Genomic DNA, 15,482 nt, shown 5'->3' on the forward strand with positions numbered 1-15,482 from the left:
TGGCGGATGTGTTTTGCGTTTTTGTGTCCTTTCAAGGCTTTTTCTGACATATATTTGTTACCACATTCATCGCATTTGAATATTTCACCACATGAGCTGACGTGTTCTGTCAGTCGTTTCAAAGACGTATAACGTTCTCTACATATTGCACAGGGCTCCAGCTCTATCATACCAATCTTTGCCTTTTCGTTGTAATCCTAAAACAAAACCCGGGACGCCATGAATATAAGCTATAATCGAGCTATACTCTATTAGTAGGGAAACTGACAAATTAGCCTATGGTTCAGGTGCATCATATCCAGACTGATTGGTTCCCACTGATTGATTGATACCCAATCTTAAGGTGAGTTTGAATTTGATTTTCTTCAGGATTTATCATTAAAAGGCTTGGTAACCTAATGACTTAAGTGAAAAATCAAGCTGTGTATTACCATTTACTGCAAAATCTTTGTGAGGTTGGGGGAAGCGTGGTAAAGAGAAGCTCATTGTTGGTTATAGTCTAGAGAAGGATTTCTTTTTTTGATTCGTAATTTTTTGTCCTTTTTGTTTGAAACTTTTAAAGGGATAACCAGATAAAATATGAAAATTGGCTAAAAGATTCTTTACACAGTCCTTAGTAAGCCCTCCAAATATTTTTGAGAAATAACATTCCAGATTCAAGATATGACAATTAGAAATCTCAGTTTTTCGTACCTCATACGTACCTCATGTTGAAATTCTATTGTCTTCCAGCAGAAATTAAAAATTACCTAAATATTTCGACTTTGAAAAACAAGTAGCCTGTAAAATTTGGAGGTTTTGCTAAGGACTATGGAAGCAATCTTTGGGCTGAATTTTATTTTTTATCTGCTTATCCCTTTAAAGTTGCTGCCCTAGAAATGAGATTTTCACTTGTATTTGTAAAACATCATGATCAGATTTCATCTCGGGTTCTTTATGTTGTGCGAAAAAATTGTAACCTATAATTGCTTGCACGCCTCAATTTTCAACAAAAAGCAAGTATCTTCCTAACAGGTGGACATAATTATGAAAGTCTTCCAGAACTTGGAACAAGCTTACGCTGCACTTGAGCTTTACGATTTATGAACATGGTAGTATACTCCAGTTGAACGCGACTGTTTGGGTAATTTCGTTTTTGTTTTTATTTTTCAGGGTTCATCAAGTCCACATCATTCAGTGTATAGCTACTCTGGTCAATCTGGATTTACATTAGATAGCTTGGTTATACAAAGCTAACTTGGATTCACACAGTTAACTCAGATTTAAAGGATTCCCCTCGATTCACTTGGCTCGCCAGAATACACTTGGAGTACTTTGTTTTACTCAGTTTATTTGGTTTTACACGGCTCAATTGATATTACTCATCGGCTCAATTGATACTACTCGGCTCACTTGATATTACTTAGCTCACTTGATATTACTCGGCTCACTTGATATTACTCGGCTAACTTGATAATGTTTGGCTAACTTGATAATGTTCGGCTCACTTGATACTACTCAGCTAACTTGAAATTACTCAGCTAACTTGATATTACTCGGCTAACTTGATATTACTCAGCTAACTTGACACTACTCAGCTAACTTGATATTACTCGGCTAACTTGATAGTACTCGGCTCACTTGATTCAATTAACTTGTGTTTCATTTGGGTAACTCAGATTTCCGAGGCTAAACCAGAATTTATGATTTTTTTTGACATTTCATTGTTTACCACTTACTTGCTCAGCTTTTTTAACTTGTTAAAAAACAATAGGTTATTAAAATAAATATACATTATATTTGAAACTGACGTATTTATCATTTTTTTTACATTCCCCTTTTCAAAACATGATATCGATCGAAGCATCCCGTAGTTCAATCGGCAACTTTAACGGGACAAGGCAATATGATCTCCGCTCAATTTATCGTCATTTAGTAGTCAACTCTTCTATTTCAAGCAAAACTTCAAAACTTTCTTTGTCTGTGGTCATGGAAGAACTCTCCATATCAGACGACTTGTGAAATAGTGACGGGAGATTTTTTTACTATCTTTACAAAGTGACAATCAATTTTGCAAACGAAGGGTACAATTTTCCCTTCAAAAAAAAGGGGGGGGTGGGGTGAAATAGTGAAGGGAGAATTTTTTTAGTACCTTTAAAAGTGACAATGTCTAGATATATTACATGTTAAAAACTGCTATTGATATTTACATATTCAGGAACTCTTGCTCCTTACACAACCCTTTAGGAATGCAAATTGGGTCGTCCAGTTGTTTGATCATCGATCCCTACAATGAGAAAAAAAACAGTAGACTCCCGGTTATTCGAAGCTCCAAGGGGGATGAGAATTTACTTTGAATAACTGAAAAATTCGTTTTAAGATTAATCAATCAATTCATTTTAATCAATCTACTGTAAGTCATAAGATAAAACAAAAGCGGAAATTATAGAAAAATCAATTTTGCGGATTATTTTTCAAATTAACCCTGTAGCAAGTATCCTTGTATTTTGTCTTTATTACGGATTTTTTTAGCTGGGCCTTCACGCCCTTGGGCGCCTTGTGTTTGTTAAAACATCTCACCTTTCTGATGTAAGAGAGCTCGTTAATGGAGCCAAGTATTTGTTCTAAAATGGAACAATAAAAAATGAAGAATATAGATGTGTGATTACACAGACTGAAAAGTTCAATATTGACTTTTAAAACTATCTATTATTCAAAAGTTTTAATCTGTAACTATACCATTCTGCAATATCTAAATGTTAAAATTTTCTAATGATCTGCAGAGGTCTGAGTCTAAAACAGTCTAAATAAATTGATTGACTTAAAGGAAACTAAAACTGACTGCTTCTCTTACCATTTTTCTCCATACCATGTTTTCTTCGGAATCATAATAGTCATACCTGTTAAAACAATCAACCAATAACTATTCAAAATTCATATCTATAAACTGGCAAATTTGCGCAACACCCAGCAACACCACATTAAGCTAAACTTTACCAATTTTCTGTAACTTAGAGGCCTATCATGTAGTAGTTGAGCCATTGGTTTCCAGGCCTTGTGAATAAAAAATTGGTTTCCCAGCCTTGTGAGTAAAGACTTCAAAGAATATAATAAAAAGCCACAAATGTGTCTTGCCACGCGATTTAGATAACATTCATGTTCGGCTAGGTTCGGCCTTTTTGTTCTTCGTCCAACTCGCCCAAGAACAACCAAGAATGACTTAGATCGTCCAAGATTGGACTGGGTCGGTTAAGTTTGGCCTTACTTTTTTATAATCCATTTTATGAAAGATCGAGTCCAAACCAGGCTGATCTACGAAGCCGAAAAATATCAAAACAACATTTGGGCGCCAAGTCAGAAAAAGAAGACATTCCATTGCGAATCATTGCAAAATCGAATTTTTCTGTTTTTTCAATAGTTATAAACTTGAAAGAAAATGTTGTTGTGTTTTTTTTTTCATAACAAAGTTTTTTAATTTATGCTGTCCAGTCGAGTGGTAAAACTGGATGACTAACAACAGTTGTAATTATTCCTCGTGTTGTTAGTCTTAGTTTTCAGGTTTTCTTTTAGCAATTTTGTTTAACGAAACAAAACATTTTCTTTTGGTGGTGGAAATTATTAAAGATTGTTTGGAAGAAAGAAATGAATCGATGATTCATAATCAGGTAGGACAGATTCAGACACCCGGATGTAAGCATTTTTCTTTTTGAAACTAAGTGGATAACTCTACGCTTATAACACCCTCTTGCCTGAAACCTCTAAATTTCCATTCATAGTTTATGATTTTGAAAGGATTATTTTTTTGTGAGGAAAGGTTTGTTTCTTTTTTGAACGAACCATAGGCTGACCCAGGTTGACCCTAAAAAGATAAATGTTTCCCGTCCACCAGCCAACTTACCGGATTTCCGTTCCTTGCTCAATATCTTGGGATGCGACAAGGTAAAGACGAACTTTTTGATCCACTATCTGTCTTTTCATTATTGCATTGGCTAGGCACTTTGGTGAATCGTTGATATATTTTCCGTAGCCTTCCATCAATGTTGCATCCAAACTGAAGAGAGAAATTGTTGAACTCAAACTAATATCACTAGTCTCATTCAAATTAAAATCAAATCAAATCTGAATCTAAATCTAAATTTTTTTCTTAGACCAGACCAAATTGACTAGTTGTTTTTGACCTTAGAATAAAAAAAAATTAAGCTCATTTGGCAGCACCTATTTAACTGACTACCTTATTAAGGTAAGTTTTTAACAACACTTACCTTATGGTATTTATTTTTGCGTGTTAGAAATTTTCGATTTCGAAATTTCAAAATGACTGATTTAGCTATTCAAGCTAAATCAGTCATTTTCTTGCTTTATTCCCACCAAGGATTTATTATACACTGGATATACAAGTAACAGATTTTTGCCGATTTCTCGTGTACTAGCTATGTCCGCAGTAATGATAGTATTGTTCACTCTCCTTCCCTCATTAAATGATTTTTCGAAGCATTTATATTGCATTTCTTATCGAAAATCACTCAACCAATTCCCAAAAGAGACTTAAAACTTTCCTGTGAGAGTCAGATTCTTCCACTTAATTGCTAATTTTAAGTCGTTATGACGTTTCAAGCTGTGAGAAAGATGCAAAAGACGTGTTATGTATAAGAAACTTAATGTTGACACCAGAAATTTTCAAACTTCAACCTCAAAAAAACCACTTTACCACCACGTGCCTCCAAAGGATTTTCATACCACAGTGGAGCCAAGACACTCAAGTCTTATGTATGTTAATTTCAGCTCTTCTGGGGACAGTCTTGGAAAGATATTTCCAATTGAAAATTTCGTGTCACTATAAGCATTTTGTCTGAATTTCTTGTCTAATGATGTTTTTCTCACATTACATTTCACAAATGTATCCAGCTCGGAATGCTAGCCTTACTTTCAAACTTTTTTTCTGCAAATGTACAAAAAGAAAGAGCTAGAGAACTTTTTAAAAATAAGACTGATAAACATTTTTAAAAATCAGACATCTTCGAGCCGCCATGACAGTTGTCCTTTGCGGACAAAGCTAGAACATCAATTGTTTTCTGAAACAATGAAAATACAATGATCGCTCTCCATCGTTTTATGAGTCGTTTATCCAGTGTATAATAAATCTTTGTTCCCACTTTTTGAAAATGCCTTTTGCAAAATTTAATACACGCAAAAGTTTCCAGAAACTGGCAATCGTGAAATTTAATACACGCAAAACACATTACCTCAAAAAAATTTGTTTGTAACATGCGAAAATAAATACCATTAAAGGTAAGACCAAAAGGGTACAAAACTAGCTTTTTTAAATTGCTAATATGAAAGTAAGACACCTGTATCATTATCTTACCATCGTAATTTCCCATCGATGTCTGAAACACCATCATAAATAAAACATCCATGTCCATCTCTTTCATAATTTATCCGTCTTTCATCAGCTTCTTCGATAGAAACCAGTTCACCTGTCAATAGAACAAAACGTAAATAATCGCACAATGTTTTCGAACCTTTTGTTAATTGTTTTAAACGTTCATTGCAATGCCAAGACCAAAAAAGTTACAATGCTTTAGCTTCACTTCGTAGTAAAAAGATTGGAAAGTACAGCCTGTGTTTAAAATGTAGACACTATAAAAATACAGTTACTGGAAAAGTATATTGCTAATGTAGACACTTAAATACAGTACTGTAGTCACATAAATACAGTGACTGGAAAAGCGTATTGCTGAATCAGAGTACATGTTACATACACATACGATAAGATTGACTTTAAGAGCCTTTAATCTTCAAATTCTTCAAGGTGTGATACCTTGATGTCTCAGATTTTGCTAAAATTTTGTCCAAATGACCCTTTTAGTTAGAAAAGACAATCCTGAAAAAATCAGCTTCATAGCTTAAGTGGTTTTTGAGATGACTCCTTGATTTTGGAATACGGAACAAAATTTCATACCAAAAAAATACAATTTCTGTGGGGAAGAAAATTTGGAAGTGAAAAGAAATTGATTGGAGACGAATGAAGGTCTGTTTCTTTCCAATACATCAGAACTTTTTGCTGGGAATCGGAAAAATAAAAAGTGGGTTACCAAAAATTTCTTGAAAATTTGCTAGCACACTCTTAAAGGGGCCCAAAAATTGAAGAATCGAAGCGAAATGCATATTTACAGCAAAATTGAAGGTCTACAACAAACTTTTAGTGCTCCATTTCTTGATAGGGTTGTCTAATGGGTGGAATATTTCACTAAAATCTGAATTTTGGAATTTCTACCTAATTGCATGGTTCAAAAAATGACAGAAAAATGCAGCTAAGTTGGGTTTGTGTCTTTTCTTACCAAAAGGGTCATTTGGTCTAAATTTCATCAAAATCTGAGGGGGGGGTACAGAGGCAGGGTACTAACCCATAGGGTACTAACTTGATTTTTTACTAAAATTTTGTTAAATTTTACAGATTAGACCAAGAGAGGGGTACTATTGTTAATTTTTCAGACTGAAAATTCACAGATAATTCAAGCAAACTATCAATGATGGAGTCGGAAGCTTTTGTCCTTTGATTTTCATCACACACTTCTTGACCATTTTGGAAGTTTTGTCTTCAAAAAAATCAAAAAATTTGTCAAAAGAGTAAAAAAAATTTGTCGATTAAAAAAATTTCAAATCAAAAGAATTAATAATTGAAAAGTCAAAATATTACAACAAACTACTTTTTTTATTGAAAAACAGCAAAATTCTGTGAAAAAGTACCCAAAAAATATTATCCTGTACTTGCTTGCAGTACCCTGTGTCTGTACCCCCCTGGACATTAAGGTATCCTGAAGTAGACTCTAAGAAAAAATGGCTCTTAATACAGAAAAAAACTAGATTTTAGAAGCAAAGCTATTTTTAGTTAAATAATCTATGACAGACCTAATCTATGACAGACCTTGTGCAACAAATCCGAAAATTATCTAAGAAACAAAAATAAATATTTGAACAACTGACTGACTTGATTGCTTTAGCTAAAAACTGAAGATATACCTTTATATTCTAGGATGACATCTTGTTTCCCTATTGGAAACTTTGTGAAAATTCCAAAGCCTAAAAAAGGAAACAGGAGTACAGCACCATTAAGATAAATTTAAGATGAGAACAATAGAACGTTTTTGTATAAAATGACAATTGAGAAGGTGTGGAAGTTACATTATTCTATTGCTAAAAAAAGGAAATGCAGCTGCTCCCCAGTTGCTCATAATACATACGTTTTTGGAATAGAAATGTCTCAGGAACACTCATCAGAGACAGGAGAATCAGTAGGAAGTAATTTTAATGATTGTAATTAAATTTTTGAATTTCTACACAGCTTTTTCTTTATAAGTTTTTGACTATATGGATCAAAATTTCTGATTTTAACTGCCGAAATTGCTAACCGGACTGGCTCAACTTCAGTATTATTCAAATAAATTATTCAAAGGCCCAATTGTAAATTTTAGCAAAATAATGTATATAGTTTATCATAGGCCGTGAGGCCATCCTCTTTTAAGATACTCACTTCTAGTAAGCAGTCACATTGTTAATCTCTTATTACTGATCGTCACTCATTATAAACTACGAGGCTTAGGAGCTCTGTTACTCTACCTACTGAACCTTGAACTCTACATGGCGCTGCAAGTAGGATTTTGAGAAGCCTCACGTCGTATTCAGCTTGCATCATCAGGATCAAATCTTTCATCCAACACGAGATCTCGAACTTATACATCCGCCATCTTGGTTGTTTTCATTTCCGTGGTCACACGCACCAAAGAAACCCACTCGTACGGAACCGAATTCCCGCCCGCAAGCGCCCGTCCGCCTCACCTCTGAACCGCGCGTCCGCCCGCCTTCTACCGAACGCCCGCCAACCCGCCCTAATATCAACGACACCCGCTCATCGTATCGACGCTCACCGCCCGTACCAGATCACAGTATACTATGGCCTCCGAAGAGCAAATACAACGAATGCTCTTGCTCATGGAACAACAAATGACACAACTGACGAATCTCCACGCGGAAAACGCACAATTAAGAATCAACGTCGCCGCCGTCCCACCTCAACAACAACAACAACAGCATCCGCAGCCGAGAACGAAAACCAAATCCCCCGAGAGACCCATCATAAACGCCGACACTGATGAACAAGAATGGGAGCTTTTCAAGGACTCCTGGAATAGATACAAAACTATGACAGCCGTAACTGATGTCAACATGCTTCGACTAGAACTGAGAGCGGCTTGCTCGCAAGACGTCAACCGCCTTTTATTCGAATACGTCGGGGCGGAAGCCCTCAATACCGCCAACGAAAATGAGTTATTAAACTTTATTAAGAGTGTCGCCGTAAAAGGCACTCACAAAGAAGTCCACAGAATGAAATTTTTCAGACTCTGTCAGATGGACGGCGAAACAATCACACAATTCGTCGCCCGCCTTCGTTCAAATGCCATCCTATGCAAATTCAAGATAGCTTGTGAAAACCACGAAGAACCAAACCCCGTCAGCTTCGCGGATGAAATGATCGCCCACCAGTTGGTGTTCGGGCTGAGAAACCAACAACACCAGTCCCGAATACTCTCAGAAACAGCAGCCCTGCCGACGTTAGGAGACAAAATAGAACGTTTACAATGTCTCGAATCAACAGAACAATCAACCGACATCATGAGAGCCAACCCCCCGACGAGCAGCTCCACCAACGCATTCGCCAAATCGACCTACAGACGAGACCAATTCAGACGTCCACAACAACATGATAGCAAGACCAATCGTCCCCATGATAGCAAGACCAACCGCCCCTGCAGAGGCTGCGGACGCACTTCGCACGAAGGTAAAACCATGGCTCGCAAAGACTGTCCAGCATTCAATAAGAACTGTGGTAATTGCGGAATCAAGGGTCATTTCCGCGCCGTATGTATGAAAGGCACAGCGAGTCGTTCCCAAGCAAGCGCCGTCGGAGAAGCATCCCACCCACAACAGCAAGAAGAAGGCCAACTAGAGGACGTGCCATCCTTCGCATTCGCAACACCCGATGAGGATTTTCGTCTTGCCCCGTCCTCGAACAACCGGCCCTAGCGAACGCCACCGTTCCTTCCCACATGGAATGGAGAGGCAACTCGTTCACACCAACTCGCCCCGAAAGCCCACCGAAAATTGACGTGTCCATCAAAATACTCAAACAGACCCACGGGCAGTTTGGTAAGAGGAACGGCCCCATTATAACGGACACACTCACCGAAGCTATAGCAGATAGCGGATGCCAAACATGCACTGCCGGACCCGAACTATTAAATAAACTGAAATGCCCATACGCCTACCTCGTAAAAACCAAACATAAAATTGTAGGCATCACTCACGCCCCTCTCGATATATTGGGCACGCTCTTCCTCCACATCACTTACGGAGGGCGCTCATCGAGTCAAATGGTTTACATTTCGAAAAACTGTAAAGGTTTCTACCTATCTCAAACCGCCATGAAAGATTTGGGAATCGTCAACGAATCCTTCCCGAAAAGCATCTCCGCCTCCACAGAGTCACAATCGGACGAATGCCACTGCCAAGAGAGAACGCCACCTCCGAATCGCCCAGAAGACATCCCCTTCGAGCCAACGCAAGAGAACATTCCAAAGCTTAAATCATGGATCCTGGACGCGTTCGGCTCTTCCGCCTTTAACCAATGCCCTCACCAGGAGCTACCAACAATGACAGGAGAACCCATCCGACTCCATCTTAAAGAAGACGCAGTCCCTTACGCAGCTCACACGCCTATCCCCGTCCCACACCACTGGAAACAAAAGTCAAAGAAGACATCGACCGCGACGTCCGTCTCAAGATCATCGAACAAATCCCCCAAGGAACCACAACCGAGTGGTGTGCGCGTATGATTGTCACCTCAAAGAAAAACGGGGACCCCCGCCGAACTGTCGATCTACAGAAACTTAACGACGCTACACTCCGAGAACCACATCACACACCAAGCCCCTTCAACGTTGCATCTACTGTCCCCATAAAAACGTACAGAACTGTAATCGACGCGTGGAATGGATATCATAGCCTCCCACTTCACGAAACGACCAAGAACAGCATGACTTTCATTACCGAATGGGGTCGGTATCGGTACTGCCGCGCCCCAATGGGGTACCACGTCTCTGGAGATGCGTACACTCGGAGGTTTGATGACATCACCCAAGAGTTCCCGAGATCTGCTAGAATTGTCGACGACACACTACTCTGGGACCACAGCATCGAAGAATCCTTCTGGCACACGATAGACTATCTGATCCTCTGTGCTAAAAACGGTATTATTTTCAACAAGGACAAATTCCAATTCTGCCAACCTGTTGTCGAATTTGCCGGGTTTGAATTATTCGAAGACGGATATCGCCCGCTCAAGAAGATCTTGTCTGCCATCAAAGACTTCCCGACCCCGAAATCCGTGACCGATGTGCGATCCTGGTTCGGACTTGTTAACCAACTCGCTTACGCGTTCGCCCAAGCCCCGGTCATGGAACCGTTCCGCCAACTCCTGTCGTCCAAGACATTTTTCTGGGATGAGACGCTCGATGAACTTTTCCAAGCGTCGAAAAACAAGATTATCGAACTTGTAAAGGACGGTGTCAAAACGTTCGAAACGGATCGCCCAACCTGTCTGACAACGGATTGGTCGAAAACAGGCATTGGGTTCGACCTCACACAGAAACACTGCAACTGTCCCGACCCAGTCAAACCAGATTGCGGAGAAGGTCATTGGAAATTGGTCTTTGCCGGCTCCCGCTTCACCACTGATTCTGAAAGCAGATATGCACCCATCGAAGGGGAAGCCCTGGCAGTTGTTCACGGACTGCAACGCTGTCGAATGTTCGTGATGGGATCCCCAAACCTCACCGTAGCAGTCGATCACAAGCCCCTGATTCGGATATTGAACGATCGAGAACTTAGTTCGATATCTAACCCACGACTCCTGTGCTTCAAAGAAAAGACGTTGATGTATCGTTTCAAGATCGTGCACGTTCCCGGCAAATCGAAGAAGATGAAAATCGCGGACACCACATCCCGTAACCCCGTCCCCGTCGAAGAGACCGACGAGCAGTCCATCGCCTGCGAAGCAGCAGCGCTGTCATTCGCGCACTCACAAGCCGACGGCGTCGCTTCTATTGATTGGGAGATCGTCCAACAACACGCAGTTCATGACCAAGAATGCATTTCCCTCGTCAATGTGATCGCCAACGGATTCCCATCAGCCAAATCAGACCTACCCGTCGAGCTACACCCATACTGGAACATGCGTGAAGAACTATATGCAGTCGATGGAGTGCCGTTCAAAAATCACAAGATGCTCATTCCTAAAGACCTTCGCCGTATTGTCCTCGAAGGCCTCCACGCAGCCCACCAAGGTGTTAGTAGCATGATGGCCAACGCCCGTGAAAGATTCTTTTGGCCGGGACTCGACGCAGCCGTTAAGCTATACCGCGCCCAGTGTCGTCAATGCAACGAACAAGCACCAACACAACACCCAGAATCCCCGATGGAACCCCAAGCACCGGAAACACCGTTCGAAATCGTCGCCACAGACCTATGCAAGCTCTCGGGATTCTCATACCTCATCTACGTGGACGCCTACTCGGGATGGGTCGAAGTGGCAAACCTGTCAACCACGAACTTCCGCTCAATCAAGAAGGTCCTACTTATGTACTTCGCCCTGTTCGGAGTTCCGGAAGAAATCGCAGCCGATGGAGGTCCGCCATTCGATTCACACGACTACAAAGCTTTCCTGAAACAGTGGAGAATCCGCCAGCGACTGTCGTCAGCCTACTACGCTCAAAGTAACGGAAGAGCAGAAGCCGGTGTGAAGACAGCAAAACGCATCCTCCTCGGCAACATCGACCCAAGAACCGGAAAGCTAGACAACGAAAGCGCAGTCAAAGCCCTAATGACCCATCGTAACACCCCATGCCAACTCACTGCAATATCACCAGCAATTGCTCTGTTCGGACGACCCATTAGGGACCACCTACCAACATCAAACATGAAACTACGAACCGAATGGCAGGAAATCGCAAGCAAGAGGGAAGAAGCACTAGCGAAGCGTCACCTCGTCAAGCCACCACAAGAAACGACGAAAGAATTACCACCACTCAACATCGGAGACTCTGTACAGATCCAAAACCAAAATGGCAACCAGCCCACCAAATGGAACAGCACTGGATTCGTCGCCGAAACCCTCCCAAACCGCCAATATCGCGTCGTCGTCGATGGCAGCCGCCACACCACCCGGAGGAACAGAAGGTTCCTCAAACAGATCTTTCCCGTGTGCCGTCAGAACATCGACTACCTGTCAAGTCCGCCTCCGAAAAAGCCACCCCCAAAAACGACCCCTCCACCCCAACAGCCGCAAGACGAGCAAACCCCGAACACCCCTCAAGAACCCGAAATCTGGAATGACCCAGCACCGCCAAGACGAGATGCCAGCCCAACAGCACACGATGTACAACCCCGACGTAGTACTCGACAACGAAGAGCACCACGCCCCCTCTCTCCAAAGATAACTGGTCAATCTCACGATTGACGGAATGTATATAGTATTATATGAACGTTACGCATAGCATTTAGCCTCCAAAAAGGGGGCATGTAGAATGTATATAGTTTATCATAGGCCGTGAGGCCATCCTCTTTTAAGATACTCACTTCTAGTAAGCAGTCACATTGTTAATCTCTTATTACTGATCGTCACTCATTATACACTACGAGGCTTAGGAGCTCTGTTACTCTACCTACTGAACCTTGAACTCTACAGATATTGGACCTCAGAAATTAAAATTATCAACAAAAAAATGAAAAACACCCACAAAATTTCAGTCAAATCAGACTATTTTTATTTGAGTCTACAGGCTGCCCCCAAAGTTTTCAGCTAGGTTTTAGTGCTAAAACTCATCCCCAAGTCCCCAAAATGAAAATTTTGAAAAAATGAAAAAACAACCCCAGGTATTCACCCAAATAACAAGTGTGCAAAATCTCAAGCACCTGAGAGTAATGACTTAAAGCAAACTTACCAACATAATCATTGATAAAGAGTTTCTCAAAACATTCATCTTCCTTTCGATTGAGCAGAAAACGCAACTGTGTATTCTTTCTTGTTCCTGTGAAAACCAAAGAAAGAATAAAACATTTCTTTTTCTCCAATTTTGCTTCAATGTCAAGTTTGCAACCAACAGTACATGAAAAATATTGTTCTATAATTTAAATATGGAATAGAACCCTTTAACTTTGTACTAAAAGATGAAACTATTGTTTGTTTGACCTTTTTATAGAAAAACAGGAGTTAATAAACAGAATAGAAAGTAGTAAAACTTAACATGGTTTCAGCCCCCCTCCCCCGGAATTTAAAAGGCACCTAGGCCAAGTCAGAGGTTGGGGCCTAAAATTCAAAAAATCTATGGGGTTAGTTGCTTTGATAGTGGCTATTTTCTAATTAGTTGTACATTTGGGACACAGAGTGTGATGTTGGAACTTTCAAGCCCATAGTTTCTCAAATTTTGTTTTTCCTTTCCAGCTTGTTTTTTTTTATTCTGCTAACATTTTTAATAGCATAACAACAAAGCTTTTTTTACAAGGTGCTTACGTGGGTGCGCTTCTCGAGATGGGGAGGAAAAGATAAACCTAGGGGTGATTCAAAATCATTGAGATTTCTGAAATGCCACAAGAACAAAATGCATACAAAAAATCTCATTATTTTGGTTAGCAGATTTTTTGCCATTGACAATTTAAACAAAGAGTTTCTATGGTTAATACATTATCCAGAATAAATCTTGAAAGAAACAGCATGAAACTAATCCTTACTTGAGGGTTGTTTTGTTTTCCATGGGTTTAAAGACTGTGGGAGTAACATATGAGAGTGAGTCAGTGTTTGATGTTGAATTCTTTTTTTGCCACAACAATTAAACAGTAATGTTTTGATTGAACCATGAAAATCAGGCACACGTAAAGCATATAGAAAAAAGTTCATCATCGAATTGATATAATGCATGATTTTGGCAATGGATACAAGTCCAGTTGATGATTCGATTTTTGTAACCAGATATGGTGTTCCAAAATAATAACACATATTCAATGCGAAAAATGGTAACCAAAATATCAAAAAAAGTCCAATTATTATCAAAATTTTTTTGGCAATTTGAATATCTCTATTCATCCTATTGCTTGAAAACCTCCTGAATTGTACAGCTGTGTAAACGATAATAGAGTAACTGAAGACAATTACTATTGCTGGAAATATGAATGCGACCAAAAAAACAAAGAGAGTATAATATTTTTTATCCTCCCAAAAGAGTCTCAAACCAGCGGTTACTATACCAATACCCCAAACAATGGAAATGATAATGTAAAAGGGTAAGTTGTTTAGATTGCGATGCATCAAGGCAAACTTGACCGCCAACATTCTTTCAATACTGATTGCTGTTAGTGATAAAATTGAGGTTGTACCAAAGAGGACATCCAAACCAACGAGATATTCATAAATGACATGTTCATGTGTTATGAAATCTATAACCAAAGAAAAACTTTGCTAGTTCACAAAATATGTTTATTTTGAGCAGTGAGAAAAATAAAGTTCAAAATAAGTGAAATGCACATTTAAACCCTAGAACTGAATATATTTCAAGACCAGCTTTATCCAGCTTTTCCCATCAGTATTTTTATGTTGAAGAAATGTTGAATCCAGCTCATCAATCTTTAGGAAAAACTTTCAAATATAATTTATACATATTTTTTAATAATTGAAGGACATACTGAGGAGAGACATAACCCAGACTGGAATCGAAAGTGCTCCAACCAATAAATCAGCAATCGCTAAGTTGATAATGAATAAATTGGTCTTTGTTCTCAGCCTTCTTGAACCCTTGAAATACGCCAAAATTACCAACAGGTTCACAATGATGACGGTGATGCTAATGAAGCATAATGCTGCAATCTCCAGGGCTTTAGAGAGAATTAAATAAAGCAAACTACACAAACCTGTTTTAAAGACCATTACTTTCAAAGCAATCAATTTGACATAATAAAACTCACTCCAAAAACTTATCTAGAGTTTGGAAGTATTAAAATAGTTTTCATTCTGTTTGAATTTTGGTTAGGTTTGAAATTGACTGAAGATTTGCACATTGATTATTGTGCTTCTGCTTATGTAGCTTGAAACTCTCTTTCCCAAAGTTGTAGCCCACTTTTTAGGTATCCCAATGGTTTAAGTACCCTTTGTCCTGGGTAAGGTGTCCCCGTTCACCAATGCTAGATTTTTTTTTTAATTGAGGCTTTTTGTTCTTTTGTCATTTCAGAAATCTTAAAGACCTAATCACACCTACTCTCAGGTCTCTAATAGCCAGACGATCTCAATCGAACGAAATCGACGATCGAACCAATCGAACGAAATCGAACGCAATCGACCGATTGAAATTCGATTGTCGAACGCAATGGAATCTCAATCGAACGTCAAAATTCTGGGT

At 39.5% G+C, this 15,482-nt stretch overlaps 1 protein-coding gene and 1 long non-coding RNA gene across 2 annotated transcripts; one reads left to right on the forward strand and one right to left on the reverse strand.

Annotated features, from left to right (window-relative positions):
- Positions 1 to 290: 290 nt before the first annotated feature.
- On the forward strand, positions 291 to 1,789 carry LOC136801130 (uncharacterized). Its single transcript, XR_010845812.1, has 2 exons — positions 291 to 343; positions 1,153 to 1,789. It is a non-coding gene; the product is annotated as an uncharacterized lncRNA (long non-coding RNA).
- Positions 1,790 to 5,340: 3,551 nt separating this feature from the next.
- LOC136801408 (adenosine receptor A3-like) lies at positions 5,341 to 15,013 on the reverse strand. The gene is made up of 5 exons (XM_067058047.1): positions 14,773 to 15,013; positions 13,825 to 14,526; positions 13,038 to 13,124; positions 7,003 to 7,062; positions 5,341 to 5,456 (listed from the first exon to the last, which is right to left on the reverse strand). Exons 1-5 carry the CDS (start codon positions 15,011 to 15,013, stop codon positions 5,341 to 5,343), a joined length of 1,206 nt encoding a protein of 401 aa, XP_066914148.1.
- Between the last annotated feature and the right edge of the window lie 469 nt (positions 15,014 to 15,482).

Source organism: Clytia hemisphaerica, unplaced genomic scaffold, assembly GCF_902728285.1.
Source record: "Clytia hemisphaerica strain Z4C2 unplaced genomic scaffold, Clytia hemisphaerica genome assembly, whole genome shotgun sequence".
Lineage (NCBI taxonomy): Eukaryota > Metazoa > Cnidaria > Hydrozoa > Leptothecata > Clytiidae > Clytia > Clytia hemisphaerica.

Bases quoted from the DNA above. Each gene is read 5' to 3' on its own strand.
- LOC136801408 (XM_067058047.1), bottom strand. From the start codon at position 15,013: ATGGTCTTTAAAACAGGTTTGTGTAGTTTGCTTTATTTAATTCTCTCT. The intron at 14,527-14,772 runs GTATGTCCTTCA...CTTTGGTTATAG, and splicing joins CTGGGTTATGTCTCTCCTCA to ATTTCATAACACATGAACAT. The intron at 7,063-13,037 runs GTAAGTTTGCTT...TTCCTTTTTTAG, and splicing joins CTTTATCAATGATTATGTTG to GCTTTGGAATTTTCACAAAG.